Source organism: Pocillopora damicornis, chromosome 7, assembly GCF_964200805.1.
Source record: "Pocillopora damicornis chromosome 7, jaPocDami1.2, whole genome shotgun sequence".
NCBI lineage: Eukaryota > Metazoa > Cnidaria > Anthozoa > Scleractinia > Pocilloporidae > Pocillopora > Pocillopora damicornis.
This window is the reverse complement of record NC_142676.1, coordinates 4,217,237-4,238,642: the sequence shown is the minus strand read 5'-3', so window position 1 is coordinate 4,238,642 and position 21,406 is coordinate 4,217,237. Positions and strand designations below refer to the sequence as shown.

General features: G+C 40.2%; 7 protein-coding genes and 1 non-coding gene across 8 annotated transcripts in view; 1 reads left to right on the top strand and 7 right to left on the bottom strand.

Annotated features, from left to right (window-relative positions):
- LOC113670518 (D-glutamate cyclase, mitochondrial) overlaps positions 1 to 21,406 on the top strand; it is a 28,491-nt gene that overhangs the window by 715 nt on the left and 6,370 nt on the right. Inside the window, exon 2 of the mRNA XM_089212155.1 lies at positions 114 to 586. Within this exon, the coding sequence (XP_089068281.1) occupies positions 114 to 586 (473 nt within the window). The remainder of the gene's footprint in view (positions 1 to 113; positions 587 to 21,406) is intronic.
- On the bottom strand, positions 1,205 to 5,462 carry LOC149042139 (uncharacterized). Its single transcript, XM_089212156.1, has 2 exons — positions 5,215 to 5,462; positions 1,205 to 3,569 (listed from the first exon to the last, which is right to left on the bottom strand). The coding sequence occupies exon 2, from the start codon at positions 3,517 to 3,519 to the stop codon at positions 1,753 to 1,755; it is 1,767 nt and encodes a 588-aa protein (XP_089068282.1). The 5' UTR covers positions 3,520 to 3,569; positions 5,215 to 5,462; the 3' UTR covers positions 1,205 to 1,752.
- LOC149042138 (uncharacterized) lies at positions 5,951 to 8,230 on the bottom strand. Its single transcript, XM_089212163.1, has one exon. It carries the CDS (start codon positions 7,860 to 7,862, stop codon positions 6,429 to 6,431), a length of 1,434 nt encoding a protein of 477 aa, XP_089068289.1. The 5' UTR covers positions 7,863 to 8,230; the 3' UTR covers positions 5,951 to 6,428.
- On the bottom strand, positions 10,267 to 11,536 carry LOC149042137 (uncharacterized). Its single transcript, XM_089212166.1, has one exon. The coding sequence runs from the start codon at positions 11,403 to 11,405 to the stop codon at positions 10,389 to 10,391; it is 1,017 nt and encodes a 338-aa protein (XP_089068292.1). The 5' UTR covers positions 11,406 to 11,536; the 3' UTR covers positions 10,267 to 10,388.
- Positions 12,030 to 14,565, bottom strand: LOC149042136 (uncharacterized). The gene has a single exon (XM_089212165.1). It carries the CDS (start codon positions 13,710 to 13,712, stop codon positions 12,396 to 12,398), a length of 1,317 nt encoding a protein of 438 aa, XP_089068291.1. The 5' UTR covers positions 13,713 to 14,565; the 3' UTR covers positions 12,030 to 12,395.
- On the bottom strand, positions 14,679 to 16,984 carry LOC149042135 (uncharacterized). Its single transcript, XM_089212157.1, has one exon. The coding sequence runs from the start codon at positions 16,725 to 16,727 to the stop codon at positions 15,204 to 15,206; it is 1,524 nt and encodes a 507-aa protein (XP_089068283.1). The 5' UTR covers positions 16,728 to 16,984; the 3' UTR covers positions 14,679 to 15,203.
- Positions 16,960 to 19,408, bottom strand: LOC149042134 (uncharacterized). The gene has a single exon (XM_089212158.1). It carries the CDS (start codon positions 18,914 to 18,916, stop codon positions 17,393 to 17,395), a length of 1,524 nt encoding a protein of 507 aa, XP_089068284.1. The 5' UTR covers positions 18,917 to 19,408; the 3' UTR covers positions 16,960 to 17,392.
- LOC113670522 (uncharacterized) lies at positions 19,636 to 21,299 on the bottom strand. Its single transcript, XR_016188419.1, has one exon. It is a non-coding gene; the product is annotated as an uncharacterized LOC113670522 (transcript).

Below are 21,406 nucleotides of genomic sequence, written 5' to 3'. Positions count from 1 at the left end.
AAGATGCCAAATACAGAACACTTTGTTCGAGAATCTGGAATCTAGAGTGATTTCTTTGCTCCTATCATTGTTGTACCTCGCGCTGATTCGATTTGAAAATTATTTAATTTCAGAACATTGCTACCTTTCTACCATGTCCTGAAAAACGGCCATGAAGTCGAACGTGTTACCAATCTGACGCAATTTCTTTGGAACGACATGGTGGCATTTTACATCGCCTCGATAAGCCATCACATTGAGGAAGAACTCATTGCAACTGGAATTCTTGATGCAAGCGAAGAAAATATGAAAACCGTCCCTCATTATAAAACTAACATCATGTGTAAAGAGGCTGGAGCATTCGGCAGTCCACTGGTGGTTTGCATGTTTCCGATTCCTAAACGACTTTTGGAAAGGACTGTAGCAGTTACCTCACGTTTGGAGACTCTAATTGGAACAGTGGTACATATAGGTGATCCTTCCGTGATTGGGATAAAGGATATTACCAAACCATACCTCGGCAATGCATTTGACGTGGATATGGACGCCGTTGTTCCAGTATTCTGGCCTTCCAGCTTAACGGCTCATGCGGCTGTCAAACGCGCTGGTAAGTATTTTGAGCTTTTCAGTAAATCTACTTAATTTAATCCACAGGATAGACGCTCGAAATGTGAAAAGTTGCGATCTCGTCTGTTCAATGAAAGTTTTAGCTCAACCTTGATTGCGTACCGATGACGAAAATAAAAAAATTGATAAATAAATGAATGAATATAAAGGTAAATAGCCACATCGATATATAAAATTAGTGATAACAGTGGTACATCCACGATATACAACGACATACATTATTTACAACACATAAACTCTATTACAACGCACTACCTTCGATACATCACTCACGATACATTACTTACAATGAGCTGCTTACAGTGAAATCCTACCATTATTATGCCATTTACAATGCCAACATCAATCAAATACTACATCACCGACATTAGTAACATCTAAGGTTGAGCTCGGTAAAGAAATAGAGAAAGATGTTTTTTTCATCTGGTCCCGAGCGTGGGACAGAGAAAAAATTCTGAGTCCCCATGAGTCTGAGGTTCGATTCCTCATGGGGACTCAGAATTTTTTCTTTGTCCCACGCTCGTGATAAGACGAAAAAAACATCTTTCGCCATCTAGTTCATTACTTTGAATATGTTTCAAAAGTTGCAAAGCATACATCCGCTGGTTCATGGAATTCTTTTCTTTTTCGAGGGAGGAGAATCGGAGAATACGATAAAAAAAAACCCACATTACAGGGACGTGAATCAACAGGAAACTACAAATTTGCGAACATAAAGCGCCCAGGGGCGAGCTAACCCTCGCACATGACACATGACACCAGGTTTGAGAATCGATCCTGGGTTACAGCGGTGGAAGACCAGCGCTCTCACCTCTGCTCGATTCCCTCTCCCCCAAAATGCCGATACAGGTGTAAGTTTAAGAAGGAAATAGTTTTTTGGTAAGTTGATTTGCTTGTGGATATTGTTACAGTTCAAAGTTGGGTTGTACACAGACTTGGTGACCTCAACTGAATTCAGTGGTACAATTTATACAGGTTTCTCCTTATTCTTGGTTTAAGGTTGTTACAATCATTATTCATCAATTTTTTTTTTGGGGGGGGGGGTAGGTGAATGGTAGAATAGGTATCTGCTCCGTAGCTTCTACTCAGTGTATCATATCCTTGAACTTAAACATTGAGTTGACAACCTTGACATTTTGTATCGCCTCAAGATGCTTCCGAACTGGCGTCGTTGTCCGAGCTGAAGATTTGAGCCTCGTCCGTAACGGACGAACTGTTTTCGTTGACGAGTAGGTTCGTCAGAAAATAGATTCGCTCTTTCAGCGTGTCCTCTTCAGTTTTAAATCCATAGTTGGATGCAATCTGTAAGGCATTTTCGGCTGTTTCTTTGGCCAATTGGTAGAAACCTTCTCGATAATACTGATCTGAACGATTCTTATAAAGATGCATGCGTGGCCCTATGGCGAGGGAATCACCCACTTCGTGCAAGATATAGTCCAGGTGATTTTGTGCATCTTTAATATCTTCCGTAGTGACATGAATGTTGTTTATCTCATTCCGGGCGTTAGTCGATGTGCAGTCAAGGCGGACAGCTGCGATACCTAGATGGCAGAATGTCAGCTTCTTCTCTCTAACTCTCAAACGGGTATCCTCCTGAGAATAAGCAATTGCGAGCTCGAAATCACGTATCGCATTTTCTCGGGCATGTTTCCGTACCTGTGCATGCCCTTCGTCGACCGGGATCGTGCACGTGAAAATCATCCAAAGTAATCCACGGTTGTAATATAACTCAGCCATGTCCTCTGGGGAATCGTGATGTTTCAAGTAGTCCTCGCTGCGTTCCAAATATTCAAACAGGGTTTGAATCTTCTTAATTTTCTTGTACATGTGCATATTTAGTTCTATCAGAAGAAAATACGTTCTTGCTATTAAAATGTTCGAATTTTTCAGTTTACAGTATTCGCCGAATGCACTAACTGAGGTTAGAAAGAGCTTGCTTTTCTTAAATTTTTTCTGGTACATAAAGGAAACTCCTTGTTCGATCACAAGAGATAATTCCAAATCAGCATATTCTTCTCCCCCACAAAGTCGAGAGTACAAATGAAACAAAACATCTCTATCTTCAAGTTTTCTATCATTCTGCTGAAATTCAAGTTTTTTCAACAGTTGTTCACACTGTGTATCGCGTGTAACGTTGCTGCTTTTACGCTCCATGCGGTGTTTGAGCAAACATTTGACCAAACACTTGTGTTCTTGAAATCGTCCCTTATCCTGTAGAATTTCCAGTCGTTCCATGATTCGCTCGCATCGCGGTCCGTTAAGATTTCCCCGTTTTTTAATCATTGGTAAAGATGGCGCTATACTTGAAGGCTTTATACTCAGGTATTGGTTTTCTGGGTCATCAAGTTGTTTCTCCTCATTCAACTGCATTTTACTGTGTTCTTCATTTTGCTTTGCTGAAATAATGTCTTCCATCTCTACTATACTACTAGGCACGTGGTTGGAACATACTGCGTTCTGTTCTTCTTCGTCTTCGCAAGTGTTGACATCGGTTTTCCCTGTTTTGGAACAATGTTCGCAGTAACTCTGCTTTCGCTTTTCAGTTGACTGGATTACTATCGCCATCTCACAATCGGTAATGGCCAGCAGTAAGACGTTTCCCAGCGTGTCCCCTTGTGCTTCGGCAACGCCCTCATATGGGGAGTGCTGTCCTTGACTCACCCATGATGGATGGGTACCCTGAAAACTCGCTTGACGGACACTTTGATAAATTTTGCCTTGCTGCACTTCTAAAGAAGACTGCTGTGGTGTTACAGCTGAAGCATTTGGATGTTTGCTCGGCAACTGATACGAGCTTGGCGTATATGAAAGATGTTCACATTGATCAAATATTAGAGTCTTTGCAGTAGTTCCGGTTTCATTTGGTAGTTCTTCCATTTCGTTGTTAGGTAGATCTTTTAGGCGTTGTGCCATATCCTTGATTGATGGACTGACAGCGAATTTGCAAACTTGAATTGAAATCCCTTCAGATAGAAAGAAATTGAGAATAATAAATGGGCGCGCGTAGATAAGGAATTTCTCTTCGACTGTTTAACTCGATAGCTCACTCGTGAGCTGTCGAGTTGAACATGAGTAGAAAAATTCCATATCTACAAGCAACCATGTATTATTTTGTTTATCATATAAACACAATAGCCCTTTACTGGGAAGAAAAGCCGAATTCATTAATGAATGAAAATAAACGAATCGACAATCCTCGAATAACAATCGTAGAGTGCGTTGGTGCTGACTCTTAAGAAGGAAAAATACGTTGAATCATGATTACAAAAAAAATGGTCGTAATTTTCAATCTACAAAATTCTCATTTATTGACTTTGTCCTTACCGAAAGAAGAAGTCTTTCAGGTAAACGGCCAAAATCGGCCTGTGGCAAATTTTCCAGTTGTCGATTTTCATTCTCAGCGGAGAGAAATGCTAACACCAAAGCCACCGAATACGCAACTTTCGGTTTTTCTTTTAGTATATTGGTTTTTTTTTCAAGGAAAGTTTGAACCTCATTGTCTGTCAGCGATAAAGATTTTTTAGTGTTTAGCCACCATAATTTGAGAAAGCTCCGACAGACAACTTGTACTGAGAATTGTAAAGGCTTTGATGTTCATTCATCAACCTGACCGAGTGGCGCCAAAGGCGAGTGACGTGTAAGCAGCTGATTGGCTGTATCGACACACGTGAAAAAATACGATATTGTTGTTACGGCATTTCTCAGGGCCGGAAATCCTTAGCTTGTATAACACCGCAGTTTATGTGATAAAAGCTTTTCTCACTTTGTGCAGCTGGAAGTCAAGAAAATGAGGTTTACGGTTATGTGTAAGAGCAGTTTTCCGTTGAAGTAGCTATTCGCTATAAAAGTACTACTATAAAAGTACTACTATAAAAGTACTACTTTAAAAGTAGGAGACGATAATAAACATACCACCAGCCTCAGCCACGTTCTGGTCACTTGCAAAACGTAGACATCGATCCCATTCAATAAATTTACCTCCTCGGTACACATGGCCACATGATTACTAATCAGCCGATCACAATCGTCTTTAGAGCAAGGGAAACCGCGAATGTTTAATAAATCGTATCATTTTGGCCAACGAGCTCTGAAATATTTCGAAGTCTAAATGTGTCAAAAGAAATGCGAGGCGCATGAATATTTGCGGAGCATAGCTCGCTCTATGCTCTCGATGCAGATTTAAAAGGAAACACGTCCCTATATTTTCAAGCCGATTTTTGTCACGAAAAAAGCTAACTTCAAAGGCACAAGTAGGTCTTTTAAAAGATGGAAATGCACCAAATCGAATGGGGCATCAAATCCTGTTCTTCTTCTTTTTTAATACTCGATAAAGAGGTTTAAATACCTCTGTCACAATAGGGACGGTCATTCTCTTGCGACTCTTTCACAGCTCAGATCTTAAAGCATTGCTTTCTAAAGAGTCACGTGACAAACCGAACCTCGATCGACATCCCATCTTTTGAACCGTACTTTCATGAAAACTCTTCTAAACTGAGTTCGCACGTTCGGAAGCGTCTGCGCAGACAAATGTTTGCTCAACAAATATACAAGACAACACATTGATCGTACGTAAAAAAGCAAATTAAAAAAGAAAAACTGTGATCGTACCTTCAAAAGCGATTCTGGTGTTTTGTTAAGCCTTGAAGTGAAGTAATACTCGGTGAAATCTCGAAAACTCTGAACTTTCTCAGCGAGTCATATTTCATTTTTATGCAGCATCAACACGAGTCATTTGCATTTTGATATGGTTGAAGGGAAAGTTCCCGAAGTCTGAATTCTGGTAAAATTATCAACGCAGTTACGAAATGATATTTTAAAGTCATTTTTAGCGCCACAGAAAAACTAAGTTAACCTTTGAAATGATCGTTTGTAAAGGTAGACAAACACCAAAGGAATAAAAATAAACAAACATTTCACTTTCTTGCTTGTAAAAGAAAGCGTCTATTTTAAGTAATGTATTTGCTTACCGAAGCAAATTTTCATGTGATCTTGTTTTATAACTCACCTTCCACCCTCTTGCTTGTAAAACAAAGAGTCTATTTTAAGTAATTTATTTGCTTACTCAAGCAAATTCTCATGTGATCTTGTTATCTACCACACCTTGTTTCTATCATCTGCGGTTTTCAAATAGGGATAAAATCCTTTTTCTATGTCGACATCTCAGTTCCTCTTAGAATTCTCAGTGGAGTTCTTTCATTTCTCATCGAGACGAGCTTGGTGAATATTGATTTGCATTTTAGACCGATAAAGACAATTTATTTGAGAAGTAATCATCAATAGCGTTGTTTGTATCTTTTCAACCTTTTTCGGTTCGCTAGGCCGCATTGAAAACTCAATCTCGAGACAGAGTACTAGACATTTATTTACAGAACTTCTCACATAGGTGTTGGATTCTCTTCTGTGGAGAAAACCTTTCAGCCAGCAAGATATTTAAATAACTTTATACAAGCATTCTATCCTACATTTTTCAAATTGTGAAAGTTAATCACATGCAAAACGCGTGATATTCGCTTTTTTTTTGGTTAAGTAGATCAATTGTGTCACAACTTAAATCATTAAACAATGACATACTTCTTCCCGTTTGCAAATCACAAATTTCTAAACAACGAGTGTCTTAAAGAAAAGCTATGGCGTCATTTCTCAGAAATTGAAGTTCATGGATCCGTCCAGAGAGATAAAGAAAGAGTTTAGCAATGTGTTAAATGAGATAAGAGGCATATTTCTTTTAACTCTTCCACGACTGAATTAGAGCTTTCCTGATAAATTTGAAAGAATAATAAATCCAGACACCACCTTTTCACTTTGACATAAGGTTAGTCTTTTCAACTTGAACATTTCTGTTCCGTTTCACTGGCGCTTGTTTCACCGCTGCCATCATTGCTGGAGGTTTCAGACTCGTTGCCAAAAGGAGACTTTATATTTTCTCTGTGTGGAATACCGTGGCACAGCTGCTGAAGAAAATCGATGCGCTCTTGAAGCGAAGACAGCTCAGTGGTGAATTCATGATGCTGAGCAATTTCCAATGCCTCTTCGGCGGTTTTCTTGGCTAGTGGGTACATTGCCCTTCCCTGTCGATAATACTGATCAGAGCGGGTTTTCAAAATCTGCACTCGCGTTCCTCGAGGAATAACAGCAGATAGTTGGTGCTCCAAAATATCGAGATGTTTTACTGCATCTGCAATATCTTGCGGGGGAATGACTTTTATTCGAGTTCGTGCCACAGTTGATATACAATCGAGTAAAACAGCTGCCGCTCGAAGGTGCCCATATATTTGCCTCTTAACTCGCACTCTCTCTCTGGGATCCTTCTTGCCCGCTTCAATTGAGTTTTCGAAGTATTTTTTTACCATCCTCTGGTATTTGTTTCGTACTTCCGCATTTCTCTCGTCATCCGGAACCGTACTCATATGCATCAAATAAATTGAACCATAGTTGTAATAAATCTCAGCCAAGTCCTCCGGAGACTCGTGGTTTTGCAGCAAGAATTCGCCTCTTTCGAGGAACTGGCGGAGACGCGGAAGCTTTTTGCTATTTTGATATCTACAGGCCTGTACGAACCTATAGTAGGCTCTCGCTAATAAAATATTTGGATTGCGAAGCTGATCGGTAGAGCCAAAATCTATCGCCGAGGAGAAAAGCTGCTTGCTTTCCTTAAGGGATTTTTTCTGGTAAGAAAAAGCCACTCCGCGTTCTATCATCATTGCCATTTGCATGTCAGTGTTGCCTTTACGCATAAAATATTCCATGTATGAAGTAACCAAACGATCGTGTTCCTCAAACTCTCCATTGTCTTGTAAATCTTCAAGTCGCTCCATGATTTGCTCGCATTGTTTTCCGTTGAGATATCCTGTTCTTTCGATAACTGGCAACTGCGGCTCGATGTCGTGAACTGGGGTTAGAACTTCGCAGCCTTGTAAGTCATCGAACGCTCGTACTAGGCTCTCAGTTTTACCCCTTTGTCGCTCGCTGCAATTGCCATCCTTCGGGCTGCTATCGCATTGAACCCCGTCGTCGTTGCAGCAAAAGCTATGGCTTACTTGTTCTGTGTTCGACTGGCCAACCACAGTTACGCTGCAGTTTGCGAGTGTTAAGTTCATAGTATTTCGGTCGATGTCAACTTTAGCTTGAGCGATGAAGGAGGCTGAATCTTTTCGAGTAAAACTGAATAACGAGCCCTTAACATCGTAACATGATGGCTGTCCACGTTCTGTGAGCTTTTTTGAAAATTCATTAGCGGGGTTATGTGTACAATTCATTACTTTCAGAATTTCTTAGTACGTTGTTGGCGTCAATATCGAGGTAAAACCTCTTTGACTTTTTCCTTACGTTTATGGCTTGTACTTATTTGATTCAGTTACAATATGTGTCGGGGTCAAACCAAACTCCAGACGTTTCTCAGTGATTTTTCCTCGTGGACTTGAAATTGTTTACTCCAGTGTAAATATTCATGCAATAGAAAGTGCTTCGATTGTGTGCTGATTTACATAAAAGCCAGTGTTTTGATTATTCTCCTCGACAGAAGAACTTGTCGCCAAGAGACTTCTGTAAGTAAGCTTGAAAGCAACGACCTTATTGTCCGTCAATACAAATAAATGGTTTTGTTGCATCAGAGAGTTGAACTAATATTTTCGTGAAAGCTGAGCCTCGAAACCAAAGACGTAGGCTATGTATTTTGTACTTCCGGTTCCATAGTTTGAATGTCGAATACTGATAACACATTGAAGTGTTTTTGACAGTTCGATCCACCATTGATCGAAGTTTAAGAAAAGTAAAGGTCGGTCTAAGAAGTGACCCGGTTTCCAAGGGGAAATTGCTTCAATTCAAGGTTACAAGAAAGTTACGCGCTTTTTTAAACGACGGTATGTATTTACAGTTTTTCTTCACATACGTGCCGCTTTCATTTTGGAGTAAACAGATAATCTAATTGATCTGTTTTTAAACTTACACTAACTAGAGTTGATATCACCAAAATGGCTACCGGTCGCCTTTCGAGTGTTAAATCAGCCAGAGGTTAAAGGAATTTCCTGCTACCGTAATATTCTCATCTGTTTAGACAAAAAATAATCCGCAATGACACCTGGATAATGGTAATCTGGCTCAAATATCTAATCCACCGAAGTTTCATCCTTTATTAAATACAAATATGTCACCCATCTTCGTTTATCTTTTATGAAAACTGCATGACGTCAGAGTAAATATTATTTAAACTTGTACCAAATTTGGGCGTAAAATAACCAGTTTTTATTGAATTATCAGTATTAAAAACGAGTCAATCAGATCGGAGTCGAGATTTTATATTATTGTTTTTTTAGAGGGCACGGTAACGAATCTTGCAATCTGATTGGTTCTTTACCCGGTCAGTATTTTCCTATCTCTGCCCACGGGCCACGGTAACGCTTTCGTGAGTCGCCGAGTACATCCTAACTTTCGTTGTCATTTTTCATAAATATACCTCGTTTTCCGGCTGGGTAGTACTTTTAAGCAAACACGTCGGTCACTACCTCAAGCCGATAAATAACTTATGAATCCTCTCTTTTCTCTCTATCAAATCACTTTGGTTGACAGAAAAATATTGGTTTCAGAATGAATTTTGTATAAACAATAGTGTCATTACGTTGGTTGACAAGCGGCCTAAAAACCGTCTGCAATTAATTTTAATCGTTCACAAAAAGTACCCAGAAAGTTGAAACGTGAGGTATTTGGTTACAGTTAAACTGAACGATGGAACTTTCATTCATTTAATATCTGAATTTTCTCGAGCAATTTGTTCATAGTGAAAGAGCAAGCGAAGTTTTAATTTAAGTTCTACAACAAATATACGCTCCTGGTGAGTCTTTCCGATTCCGTTCAATTTGGACATTTGTACCTTAAATTGCACAACAGAAATTGAAGGATTTTTTTTTAGAAAAGGCCGCATTACATTCCCTTGTGTCTCGTTGGAGTGTGCCGTTCGAATTTAGTTTTTGTGAAGGAAAGATCAGAGTTAAACACGCCATTACAGCAAACAAACGAGCAAACTCTCACAACTTCAAAATAAAAAAATTGAATTTACTCACAATTACTTTCCTCGCCGTTTACTTAATGAACAGAGGTAAATCTTCGTACATGAATGAATGGTCGATGAGAGTGAATAATACTTTCCGTTAGATCATTAACTGATTTTGAAGAAAACATTGTCGTGACAGTCCTTGCCAAACTGGTTCTGTTTGTTTTCAAATGTTCCTACGCTTTTTTTTTTCTTGCGCGCTCTCTAATTGACAGGTGTCAGATTGTGACAGATACTTGTAAAAATAATGTTTCAAAGTTTGTTTGGAAGCCTTTTAAATCACCTTTATCTTTACGGAAATGAAAATGTTTCGCTGAGGCATCTCTCTTAAATTTGCATCACCTCTATTTTAACCACCATTTACCCACTCAAAAATTGTTCAGTTTATGGAAGATCTTGCCGTATTTACGTCCACAAATCATTCGGGTTCTTTCGGAAAGAATTTAGTCAAGTTTAAAAACAATAAATATATGTTATTTACCGGCTAAGGGTCGGTCCGTATGGTGAAAAACTGTGACCTCGGTCTTGAAAATGCTGCCCTCGGCCTACGGCCTCGGTCAGTATTTTCAAGACCTCGGTCACAGTTTTTCACCATACGGACCTCCCAGCCGGCAAATAACATATATTTATTTGATAAATCTGTACCTAGATAATATCCAACATTAAGGGTTTTTTTTTTTGCGCAGACTTCTTGTGTGTCATCAAATTTTATTGTCTAAATTTGTGCACTGTTTATTTATCCTGTATTTGACCCACTGGCACTGTAGGCGGCTTCGCTGGTTGAAACTTCGTGTTCTTCAGCGAAAACTAGGTGAGAATGAAGTTTCATCGCAAACAATTCAATCGTCTCTTGTAGAGTGTTTAATTCAGTGTCAAATTTATGAAAGGAAGCGAGCCTGAAAGCCTCTTCTACTGTTTCTTTGGCCATGTTGTATGATCCCTGACGATAACACTGATCTGATCGAGTTTTTAAGAGCTGTATCCATGTACCCTTGGGGATACAGTCACCAAGTTTGAACTGAACAATATCCAGGTGATCTTCAGCTTGTTTGATGTCGCCGGGTGGAATGGTTTTCTGTTGAATGCGTGCGGTAGTTGAACAACAATCAAGGAGAATTGATGCAAGTTTGATGTGAGCGTATCCTTCCCTTTTAATTCGGACTCTTAATCGATGGTCTTTTTGACTGAAGAAGAGAGCTTTCTCAAAAGAGCATCTCGCGTTATTCCGCATGGCGTTACGGGCACGAGCATTTCTCGTGTCATCCGGTATCAGGCTCATGTAATCTAACCATAAACAACCATAGGTGTAGTAGAGGTCAGCCCAGTCTTCTGGAGAGTCGTACTGCTGCAAGAGATGTTCGCTGCGTCGAAGATATTCAAACAGCAGAGTTAATTTTAACTTTCTGTGCTTTTGTTCTCTCCTCATGTGAGCCGCAAGTACATAGAAGGCTCTTGCCGATATGACATCTCCGTATAAAGCTTGACCATTCAGGTCAGATTCCGTGACTGAAATAAGCATTTTCTTCGCTAATTTGGATTTGTTTTCGTATGAGAGGGCCAATGCCTGTTCTATCTTTAAGACTAGAACCATGTCAGCATTTTTTCTATCTTCATAGTAATGAATTTTCTCAATCGTAAGGCGCTTGTGTTGGACAAACATTCCGTTATCTTGACAAAACTCGAGCGCTTTTAGAAGTTGCTCGCCCTCGCGATGCCTTCTGCTAAAATCGCCTTTTACCTTGATTGAGGCCATCGGTAGAACGACACGGGCAGTAGTCGCTCCACTCGAGTCTGTGTGTTCTCTTTCTTTTGTTTCGCTCAACGGCGTGAGATGGCAGTTCACGACTCCTCTTGCTGTCTAGTATTGGCTCAGGGTGCAATGTTCTTCTTTTTAACAGCTGTCAGATCGAACTTCGCCTTTGCTGAAAAGCCTAGTTGGCGTTCTAGTTTTTCTGTCATTTCCGTTCACTACGATCGTTCTAGTTGCTTACTTATTCTATGTTTGAATGATTTGCTTTAAGGACGCTACAGTTTGCGAGTGTTACGTTCAAAGTGTTTGCGACCGTGTATGTTTCATCCAGAATTGCGTCTAAGTTTTTGTGGAGGGTGCCATGTTTTGGTTAAGAAAATAGTCAAAGCAAATGTATTTTTGCCGCAGATATTACTGTTGAAGCCCCAACTAAGTAGCTTTGGAATCCTTCAGTCGAGAGACACACATGAAGAATGACTTTCTTCGTTTTTTTTAGAGCTCCATCGTCATGTTCCCAACCAAGTCTGACTTTTGTATTGATCAACATCAAAGGATTGAAATTTCTTATCTACATGCAGGTTAGATTTTTAAAGAATTTTATAGGCACAACAAACTCGCAGCGACCCCTTTTCACCGTCCGGCCAGAGAAAGTAACTTTTATTGAATCAGGGAATTTATCCAACAGTATTTTATATGTTTACATGCAAATTGAACCTTAAAACGAAAATCTTCTTACGTCTAAAATGGAAGTTGACATCATGCCTTGGTACTTTGTACTTCCGGTTTCACAATTAAATTGTGAAAGAAAAGTTCAGGTTCATTGAAACGCGGCTTCTTACTAAAAAAACACTTGCTATTCGTTTATCTTACTTTTCAGTATGAATAATGATTTCAGTATGAATAATGATTTAACTTTCAGCGACACATACAGAAAAACGAGTTTTATGCAGACACATGGAGATATACGTTTTAGCGAGTTCGAATTATCCATCTCTATCCTGAACTGGACCCACTGGCACTGTAAGGGGCTTCGCTGTTTGAAAAATGAAGTTCTTCCGTGAAAACTAGGTGAGAATGAAATTTCCACTGAAACAACTCGATCATCTCTCGTAGAGTTGTTAATTCAGTGTCAAATTTGTGGAAGGAAGCGAGCCTGTAAGCCTCCTCGACTGTTTCTTGGGCCAGTTTGTATTTATCTTCACGATAAAACTGATCTGATCGGGTTTTCAAGAGCTGTATCCATGTACCCATGGGTATAACCTCTCCAAGTTTGAACTGAACAATATCAAGGTATTCCTTAGCTTGTTTGATGTCGTTGGGTGGAATGGTTTTCTCTTGAATCCGCGAGGCAGTTGAATAACAATGTAGGAGTATTGTTGCTAGTTTGATGTGAGCGTACATTAGCCTTTTAATCTGAACTCTGGGTCGAGGATCTTGTTGGCTGTAAAAGACAGCTTTCTGAAAAGAACTTATCGCGTTATCCCGAGCAGTGTTGTGAGCACACCGGTTTACCGGTATCAGACTCATGTAATCCAGCCAAAAGCAGCCATAGGTCTGATAAAGCTCAGCCCAGTCTTCTGGCGAGTCATGGTTTTGCAAGAGAAATTCGCTGCGCCTTAGAAATTTTAATATCTTACCCATTTCCTTTGAAGATCTTTCCATAGGATCAGCCACTCTTAAAAAGTAGGCTCTCGCCAGTAATATGTTCGGATTTATAATTTGATACGTTTGGTGTTTGTCTAATGTTATAACTGAAATAAACATGCTCTTGCTTTTCTTGAATTCTTTTTGGTACGCAAAAGCTACTCCTCGCTCTATTTTCAGCGCTAAAGCCATGTCGGGGTTTTTTCCTTCCGCAAAACTTTGCATACTTGCGGTAACAAGGCGTTCATGGTCTTCAAACTTTGCATTGTCTTGGAGATCCTCAAGTCTTGACAAGATCTTCTCAAACTGGATTCCTTTTAGGGATCCTTGTATTTTGATTAGGGGCAGTGGACAGTCCACAAAGGTACGGTGTCGTGCTTCGTCAGAAAGCTGTCGATGGTAGTCGACGGGTTTCAAAGCTTGTTCCGTTTTTGATTTGCCGACTGCAACAGTTTTGAAGTTAGAGATAGTAATTTTCAGAGTGTTTGCGACGGTGTCAATTGTTGCTTCAGCGATACCCCTTGCAGAATTGACAGGAACACACGTAACTAACGAGCCATTCTCATCGTTGCAAGATGGCTGTCCGTTGTCTATGCTTTGGTTTGATATGTCTTCAGCGGGGCCGGATGGGAATTTCATTCCTTTCCTAGTTTCTTGATTCGTCATTTTTATGTTATGGTGATACCTCTTTGATTTCAGCCTTCGTTTGAAAAGACTTATGTGCTGGAGAAGTCTGCAAAAAGCCAAAGATTTATCCACCGAATATGAATTCTTCGTTGTTACCGCAGAACTGTGCGTGACTCAAATTTTTTGCGTGACGTTGTGATGGTCAGGGCAGTGCGCTAGGTCCCGGATGACACGCTAGCTCGACCGTCGCTAGTACGTTGTCGGCGTCGATATCAAGACAAAATCTCTCTGACTTTTTCCGTGTTTTTATGGATTGTACTTATTTAATTCAGTTACAATATGCATCAGGGTTACACGCACTCTAAACCAGACTCCAGACGTTTCTCAGTGATGTTTCCTCGAGGCCGTTCAATTGTTCATTCCTGTTTAAATATTCCTACAGTAGAAGGCGCCACGTTTCGACACGTTTGTGTGCTGATCTGCACGCAAGCCAGTGTTGTGATTATTCTCCTCGAGAGACTTCTGTAATTAAGCTTGAGGGCAACGACCTTATTGTCCGTCAGTACAACAAAATGATTTTGTTGTATGAGAGAGTTAAACTAATATTTGGGAGAAAGCTGAGCCTCGAAACCAAACACGTAGGAAAAGTCCCTTAAAACCTTGGCTTTGTACTTCCGGTTTTATAGTTTGAATGTCGAATATTGATAACACATTGAAGTGTTTTTGACAGTTGATATCCACCATTGCCCGACGTTTAAGAAAAGGACAGGTTGGTCTAAGAACTGACCCCGTTTCCTAGTAGAAATTGCTTCAGTTCAAGGTTAAGAGGAAGTTACCTGATTTTTTAAACGACAGTATGTATTTACAGTTTTCCTTCACAAACGTGCCACTTTCATTTTGGAGTAAAGGGATAATCTAATTGATCTGTTTTTAAATTTGCAAATCTCATGAAAACTGCATGACGTTTGAGTAAATATTATTGGAACCTACTTTAAATCTGTGTGTAAAATAACCGGTTTTTATTGAACCATCAGTATTAAAAGCAAATAGATCGGAGTCGAGGTTTTAAATTATTTTATAAATCTGTACCTAAATAATATCCAGTATTAAGGGGTTTTTTTGGCGCAGACTTCTTGTGTTTCATTAAATTTTATTGTCTAAATTTGTGCAGTGTTCATCTCTATCCTGAATCTGACCAACTGGCACTGTAGTAATCTGGTTCAAATACCTAATCCACCGAAGTTTCATCCTTAATTAAATACAAATATGTCACCCATCTTCGTTTATCTTTTATGAAAACTGCATGACGTCAGAGTAAATATTATTTGAACCTATACCAAATTTGGGCGTAAAATAACTAGTTTTTATTGAGTTATCAGTATTAAAAACGAGTCAATCAGATCGGAGTCGAGATTTTATACTATTTGATAAATCTGTACCTAAATAATATCCAACATTAAGGGATTTTCTTTGCGCAGACTTCTTGTGTTTCATCAAATTTTATTGTCTAAATTTGTGCACTGTTTATTTCTATCCTGAATTTGACCCACTGGCACTGTAGGCGGCTTCGCTGGTTGAAACTTCGGGTTCTTCAGCGAAACCTAGGTGAGAATGAAGTTTCATCGCAAACAATTCAATCATCTCTTGTAGAGTATTTAATTCAGTGTCAAATTTATGAAAGGAAGCGAGCCTGAAAGCCTCTTCTACTGTTTCTTTGGCCATGTTGTATGATCCCTGACGATAACACTGATCTGATCGAGTTTTTAAGAGCTGTATCCATGTACCCTTGGGGATACAGTCACCAAGTTTGAACTGAACAATATCCAGGTGATCTTCAGCTTGTTTGATGTCGCCGGGTGGAATGGTTTTCTGTTGAATGCGTGCGGTAGTTGAACAACAATCAAGCAGAATTGATGCAAGTTTGATGTGAGCGTATCTTTCCCTTTTAATTCGAACTCTTAATCGATGGTCTTTTTGACTGAAGAAGAGAGCTTTCTCAAAAGAGCATCTCGCGTTATTCCGCATGGCGTTACGGGCACGAGCATTTCTCGTGTCATCCGGTATCAGGCTCATGTAATCTAACCATAAACAACCATAGGTGTAGTAGAGGTCAGCCCAGTCTTCTGGAGAGTCGTACTGCTGCAAGAGATGTTTGCTGCGTCGAAGATATTCAAACAGCAGAGTTAATTTTAACTTTCTATGCTTTTCTTCTCTCCTCATGTGAGCCGCAAGTACATAGAAGGCTCTTGCCGATATGACATCTCCGTATAAAGCTTGACCATTCAGGTCAGATTCCGTGACTGAAATAAGCATTTTCTTCGCCAATTTGGATTTGTTTTCGTACGAGAGGGCCACTGCTTGTTCTATCTTTAAGACTAGAACCATGTCAGCATTTTTTCTATCTTCATAGTAGTGAATTTTCTCCATTGCAAGGCGCTTGTGTTGGACAAACATTCCGTTATCTTGACAAAGCTCGAGCGCTTTTAGGAGTTGCTCGCCCTCGCGATGCTTTCCGCTAAAATCGCCTTTTACCTTGATTGAGGCCATCGGTAGTTCGACACGGGCACAACTCGTTCCATTCGAGTCTGAGTGTTCTATTTCTTTTGTTTCGCTTAACGGCGCAAGTCGGCAGTCCACGACTCCTCTTGCTGTCTGGTATTGGTTCAGGGTACAATATTCTTCCTTTTGACCGTTGTCAGATTGAACTTCGCCTTTGCTGAAAAGCTGTCGTCGGCATTCGACTTTTTCTATCACTCTCTTTTGTCGTTCATTTCGATCATTTGAGTCGGCTTCTTTTGGACCATATTCGCTCTGAAGCCTATCTTTTTCGCAGTCTCGATTTCTGCTTAATTGCTCTGTGTTTGGATGGCCCACTAGAATGACGCCACAGTTTGCGAGTGATACGTTCAAGGTGTTAGCGTCCGTCTCAAATTTTGCTCGAGCAATAATCGGTGCATTAGGAGGAAACTTTGATGACAAGCCTTTCCCATCGCAAGATCTTTGTCCATGGTGTGTGCTTCCTTTAGAGAGATCTTCAGCGAGGGTAGATGCCATTCGTCCTTGTTTCGTGCGTCGTCGACGATGTTATTTTGATGGTTCTGTCTCTCGGATTTCACGCTTTTTATGCTCTTGTTTTGGCTGCTTCTCTCGGGTATGATTTGGATAAAGCTCTAGAGAATCTTTAAGGTTGTCCTTATTCGAGTGCGGGCGAAAGGATCTAGGAGTTGTAGCCGACAAATGAATTTATCATCGATGAAATCCTGCGAAAAAAGCTTCAAAATTATACTATCCGTGCTTTTTATTTGCTATTTGAGCCTTTTAAACAATATTTATCTTGTATCCGAAAGGGAAAGACCCTTTACATATAGGGGCTTTAAATTTCCGTCTAAAAGCTGTCACATGATTCGTTAGAGATGACATCATTTCGATGCCAGGGATGTTCTTAAATATCGGGAAAAACAATAAGATGAAAAGGGGAGGAATTCAATCCTCTTTCTTGATCTTGAAATACATTGCGTGACAGATTCAAGCCAAGTTGCCTTCTGTTATCAATTTGCAGTACTGTTCCGTCAACGTTCCATCATTACCATTTACAATTACAGTTTCATCTGCTGTAAATTAAGTTAAACCCTTAAACTAGTTGCGAATGAAGGCTAGCTTACAAATCAACAATGTTCTACAGATGAAATTTGCAGATTTCAATTTATAATTTTTTATGTCTATTGTGAGTGACTTCCACTGTTATTGTAGCCGGTGTCGCTGCTGGCATGATCATGTCCTTCGATAACAATCTGGTCGGGTGTTTGGAGTTTGTTGTTAAGGAAGTTGATTCTTTCACGGAGGGTTTCCAATTCTGTGTTGAATTGGTGGACGCATGCAAGCTGATAGGCATCCTCGGCTCTTTCCTTAGCCAGATGGAATCGTCCTTGACGATTAAGTTGATCCGATTGGGTTTTAAAAAGTAGCATTAACGTTGCCTTCGGTATACTGCCACCGAGTTTGAACTGGATGATCTCAAGGTGCTCTTCGGCTTCTTCAATGTCACTGGGTGGAATTGGTTTTTCTTGAGCCAGTGCGAAGGTTGAACAGCTATCCAGGAGTATTGTGGCAAGCTTGAGGTGGGCATACATTTGCCTTTTAATCCTAACTCGCGGGCGATAATCTTGTTGACTGAAATAGATAGCTTTCGTAAAATAGTATTTTGATTTTTCTCGAGCGGCGTTTCGTGCAAGTGCATTTCTCCTGGCATTCGGTATTTGGCTCATACGATCCAGCCAAAGAGCGCCATAGGTCTGGTAGAGCTCAGATAAGTCCTCTGGTGAGTCATAATTTTGCAGTAGATATTCGCTGCGTCGAAGAAATTCCAAGAGCAGGGGAAATTTTGAGTTTCTGTACCTTTCATTTCTTCTCATGTGAGCCGCAAGTAAGTAGTAGGCTCTTGCCGTTATAATGTCTGAATATGAAGCTCGACTCTTTAGGTCAGATTTTGCGACTGAAATAAGCTTTTTCCTGGCTAGCTTCCATTGACCTTTGTAAGAGAGAGGAGCTGCCCGCTCTATCTCCAAGACCAACAGCATGTCCGCATTTTTTTCTCCTTCATAAAAATGCATTGCCCTTGTGACGAGGCTGTCGTGTTCATCGAAGTGTCCGTTATCTTGATAAACCTCGAGCTTTTCCAAGAGTCGCTCGCACAGGCCATGCTTTCCACTGAGATCTCCTTCTACCTTGATTGGGGCCATCGGTAGTTCAACACTTGTAATAATTATTTCACCTGAGTCAGCGTGTTTACTATTTTGTGTTGCACTCAAAGGCTGAACTTGGTAGTCTACCACTCCTTTTGCTGTGTGGTTGAGGATGAAATTTGCTCCCTTTGGACCGCTGTCTGATCTAACCTCGCCTTTGCCGAAAACCTGTTGTTGACATTCGACTTTTTCTGTCACTCTCTTTCGTTGCTCAATACAATCGTCAGAGTCGGGTTCTTTTCGACTATTTTCGCACTGAAGCCTGCATTGGTCACAACAATGATTACGTCTTACTCGTTCTTTGTTTGACTGGCTAACTAAAATCATGCTGCAGTTTGCGACTGTTACGTTCAAAGTATTTTGTGTTAATTTTGCATCAGCGATAATCGAGGCTTCGGGAAGAAACTTTGATGACAAGTCTTTCCCTTCGTGGGATGATGGCTGTCCATGGTTTGTGAGTTCTTTAGAGCGATCTTTAGCGGTGTTAGATGAAGATGCCATTTCTGTTTTGATTCGGGGTTAGTTGTCGATGTTAAAATGTCCGAAATGATTCTTGGATTTCGTAGCAATTTCCTTCAGGTGTAATTCAACTAGGGCTTGCGAGTTCCTATTTCAAAATTCAAAGACTGTTTTGATGTATTCGAAGGAGAGGGTTTCTTGGAATTGTAGTTGAAAAAGCAACTTCCATCGAAGAGATCATTTACATGAAAAGCTCTAAGTCTCATAAATGCAATTTACATAACAATAGGTTTATTGTAATCAAAAGGGAAATTCCCTTTTTATCAATATTGTGGCTTAATATTTGCATCTGTTTCAGTATTTTTATCCACTCAATGAAACCCACAGGTTCTTGTAGATTTACCTGTAAAGACAGTTTTCGTCGAGATTATCCCAAGAATAATTTTGAATAGAGCCATGTTCCTTTGTTATTTAAGTAAAACATTGCTCCCCTTTTTTTTTTTAATTTAGAAAGACGAATGACATATTTATGTATGATACCGTCAGTCTGATGTCTGCTTATAAATTCTAACCAATGGGTTTCCATTCCTGTAAGGGGGAAGTCCCTTGATATCTTATCTATGGTCACGCATTACGTCAGATATCAACGATGGAGCTCGACTGTTAGCGACTGCTGGCGATTGCCAACGTAGACGCACAGATAGTGGCTAAATATTTCCATCCCCCAAGTTCGTTTTCCGGCAAAATTTCGTCTCGTGAGTCATCAGGCATTACATCATTATATTATTTGTACTTTACTCTGCTGTAGAACGAGATTAATCAACTGCTTAACAATGAAAGCAGAACTACCTTACCAGTTGACAGTTTATGTTTTTGTGTTAGGAAATTAACTAGCGTGATGTTGATTTTAATCGCATAATATTTATTCACTACAACAGGTTTCGCTACTTGATTGCTCGAGTTCTTTAGAAACAACTAGCTTACATTTTTCAACATAATCGTCAAGAAACGTTATACGTCTTCGTAGAGGGTCTAATTCTGTGTTAAATTTATTGGAGGACGCGAGATGAAGAGCCTGCTCAGCTGTCTCCTTCGCAAGTTGCAGAAATCCTTGGCGATAAAATTGATCCGATCGAATTTTCAAGAGCTGTATCATTGTACCTGCGGGGACACTGTCACCAAGGTCATGCTGAATGAAATTGAGGTGTTCTTCAGCTTCTTTTATGTCACTTAGGGGAATAGCTTTCGCTTGGGTTCGCACGGCAGTCGAAACGCAATCTAGGAGTAATGTTGCAAGATTGAGACGAATGTACCTTTGCCTTTTAACCCGAACCCTTAGTCGATGATCTTTTTGGCTATACGAGATAGCTTGCTCAAAATAGCATCTCGCGTTTTCTTTGGCGGTCGTTCGTGCCGGCGCATTCCTCTGGTCATCCGGTATAAGGCTCATGCGATCTAGCCAAAGGCGACCGTATTTTTGGTAGAGTTCGGCCCAATCTTCCGGCGAGTCGTAGTTTTGCAACAAAAACTCGCTGCGTTTAAGGTATTCAAAGAGCCGAGGTAACTTCACAGGCTTTCTTTTCCGTATGTCAGCCACAAGTAAAAAGTAGGCTCTTGCCATCAGAATATTCGAATTAAGTACATGACACGTTCTTTCTTTGTTTGATTGTATGACTGAAGTAAACATACTCTTGCTCTTTTTAGACTCTTTCTGATAAGAAAAGGCCACTCCTCGCTCTATTTTTAAGGCCAACTCCATGTCAGGTTCATTTCCATTGGCACAACGTTGAAGCAACGATAGGACTAAATGCTCGTGTTCGTTAAAATGTCCATTGTCTTGCAAAATCTCAAGTTTTTCCAGGATTCTCTCGCATTGTGGTCCTTTGAGATACCCTTGTTTCTTGATCAAGGGCATCGGTTTTTCAACACTGTAGGAAACAATTCCACCTGCGTCTTGCTTTCGGCAATGGGCTTGTGCTTCTTTAGAAAGCTTTTCTTGGCCACGGCAATGATCATTTTTTCCTTGTTCTATGCTTGACTGACCGACCAGTACGACGCTGAAACTTGAGACCATTAACGTCAAAGATTTGGTGTGAGCTTTAGATCTTACTTCAGAGACAGTCGAGACTGAATTATTGGAAGGAAACCTAGATAACGAGCCTTTCATGTCGGTGCAAGTTGCCTGTCCATTGTCTGTGCGCTCTTTTGCAGTTTCTTTAGCGTTGCTGATAAATGCCAACGTGTACAGGCGTATTTCTTGTTTAGTCATCCATGTTTGTTTAAGAGTAATAATTCGTTGTTTCCAGCGTTGTATCCTCGGACTGGTGATTTTGAACCAGTGTAATCTAAGGTAGATGCGGATTACCTCCCACTAGAAGAAAGAGATATTCCTCCGAAGACGTCGAATACTCTGTTTCGGCGATGAAGTTTGATTATGTTCCTTCTCGACAGCACTATAAAGATACTCTGTTCTGTTTATTAGAGCCAGAGTTTCTTCTAGATTTAGCCGTGAAAAACGGTTTTCGTCGAGAG

Excerpts from the sequence above, each read along its gene's own strand:
- LOC149042136 (XM_089212165.1), bottom strand. The coding sequence starts at position 13,712 with ATGACGAATCAAGAAACTAGGAAAGGAATGAAATTCCCATCCGGCCCC.
- LOC149042137 (XM_089212166.1), bottom strand. The coding sequence starts at position 11,405 with ATGGCCTCAATCAAGGTAAAAGGCGATTTTAGCAGAAGGCATCGCGAG.
- LOC149042135 (XM_089212157.1), bottom strand. The coding sequence starts at position 16,727 with ATGGCATCTACCCTCGCTGAAGATCTCTCTAAAGGAAGCACACACCAT.
- LOC149042134 (XM_089212158.1), bottom strand. The coding sequence starts at position 18,916 with ATGGCATCTTCATCTAACACCGCTAAAGATCGCTCTAAAGAACTCACA.
- LOC149042139 (XM_089212156.1), bottom strand. The coding sequence starts at position 3,519 with ATGGCACAACGCCTAAAAGATCTACCTAACAACGAAATGGAAGAACTA.
- LOC149042138 (XM_089212163.1), bottom strand. The coding sequence starts at position 7,862 with ATGAATTGTACACATAACCCCGCTAATGAATTTTCAAAAAAGCTCACA.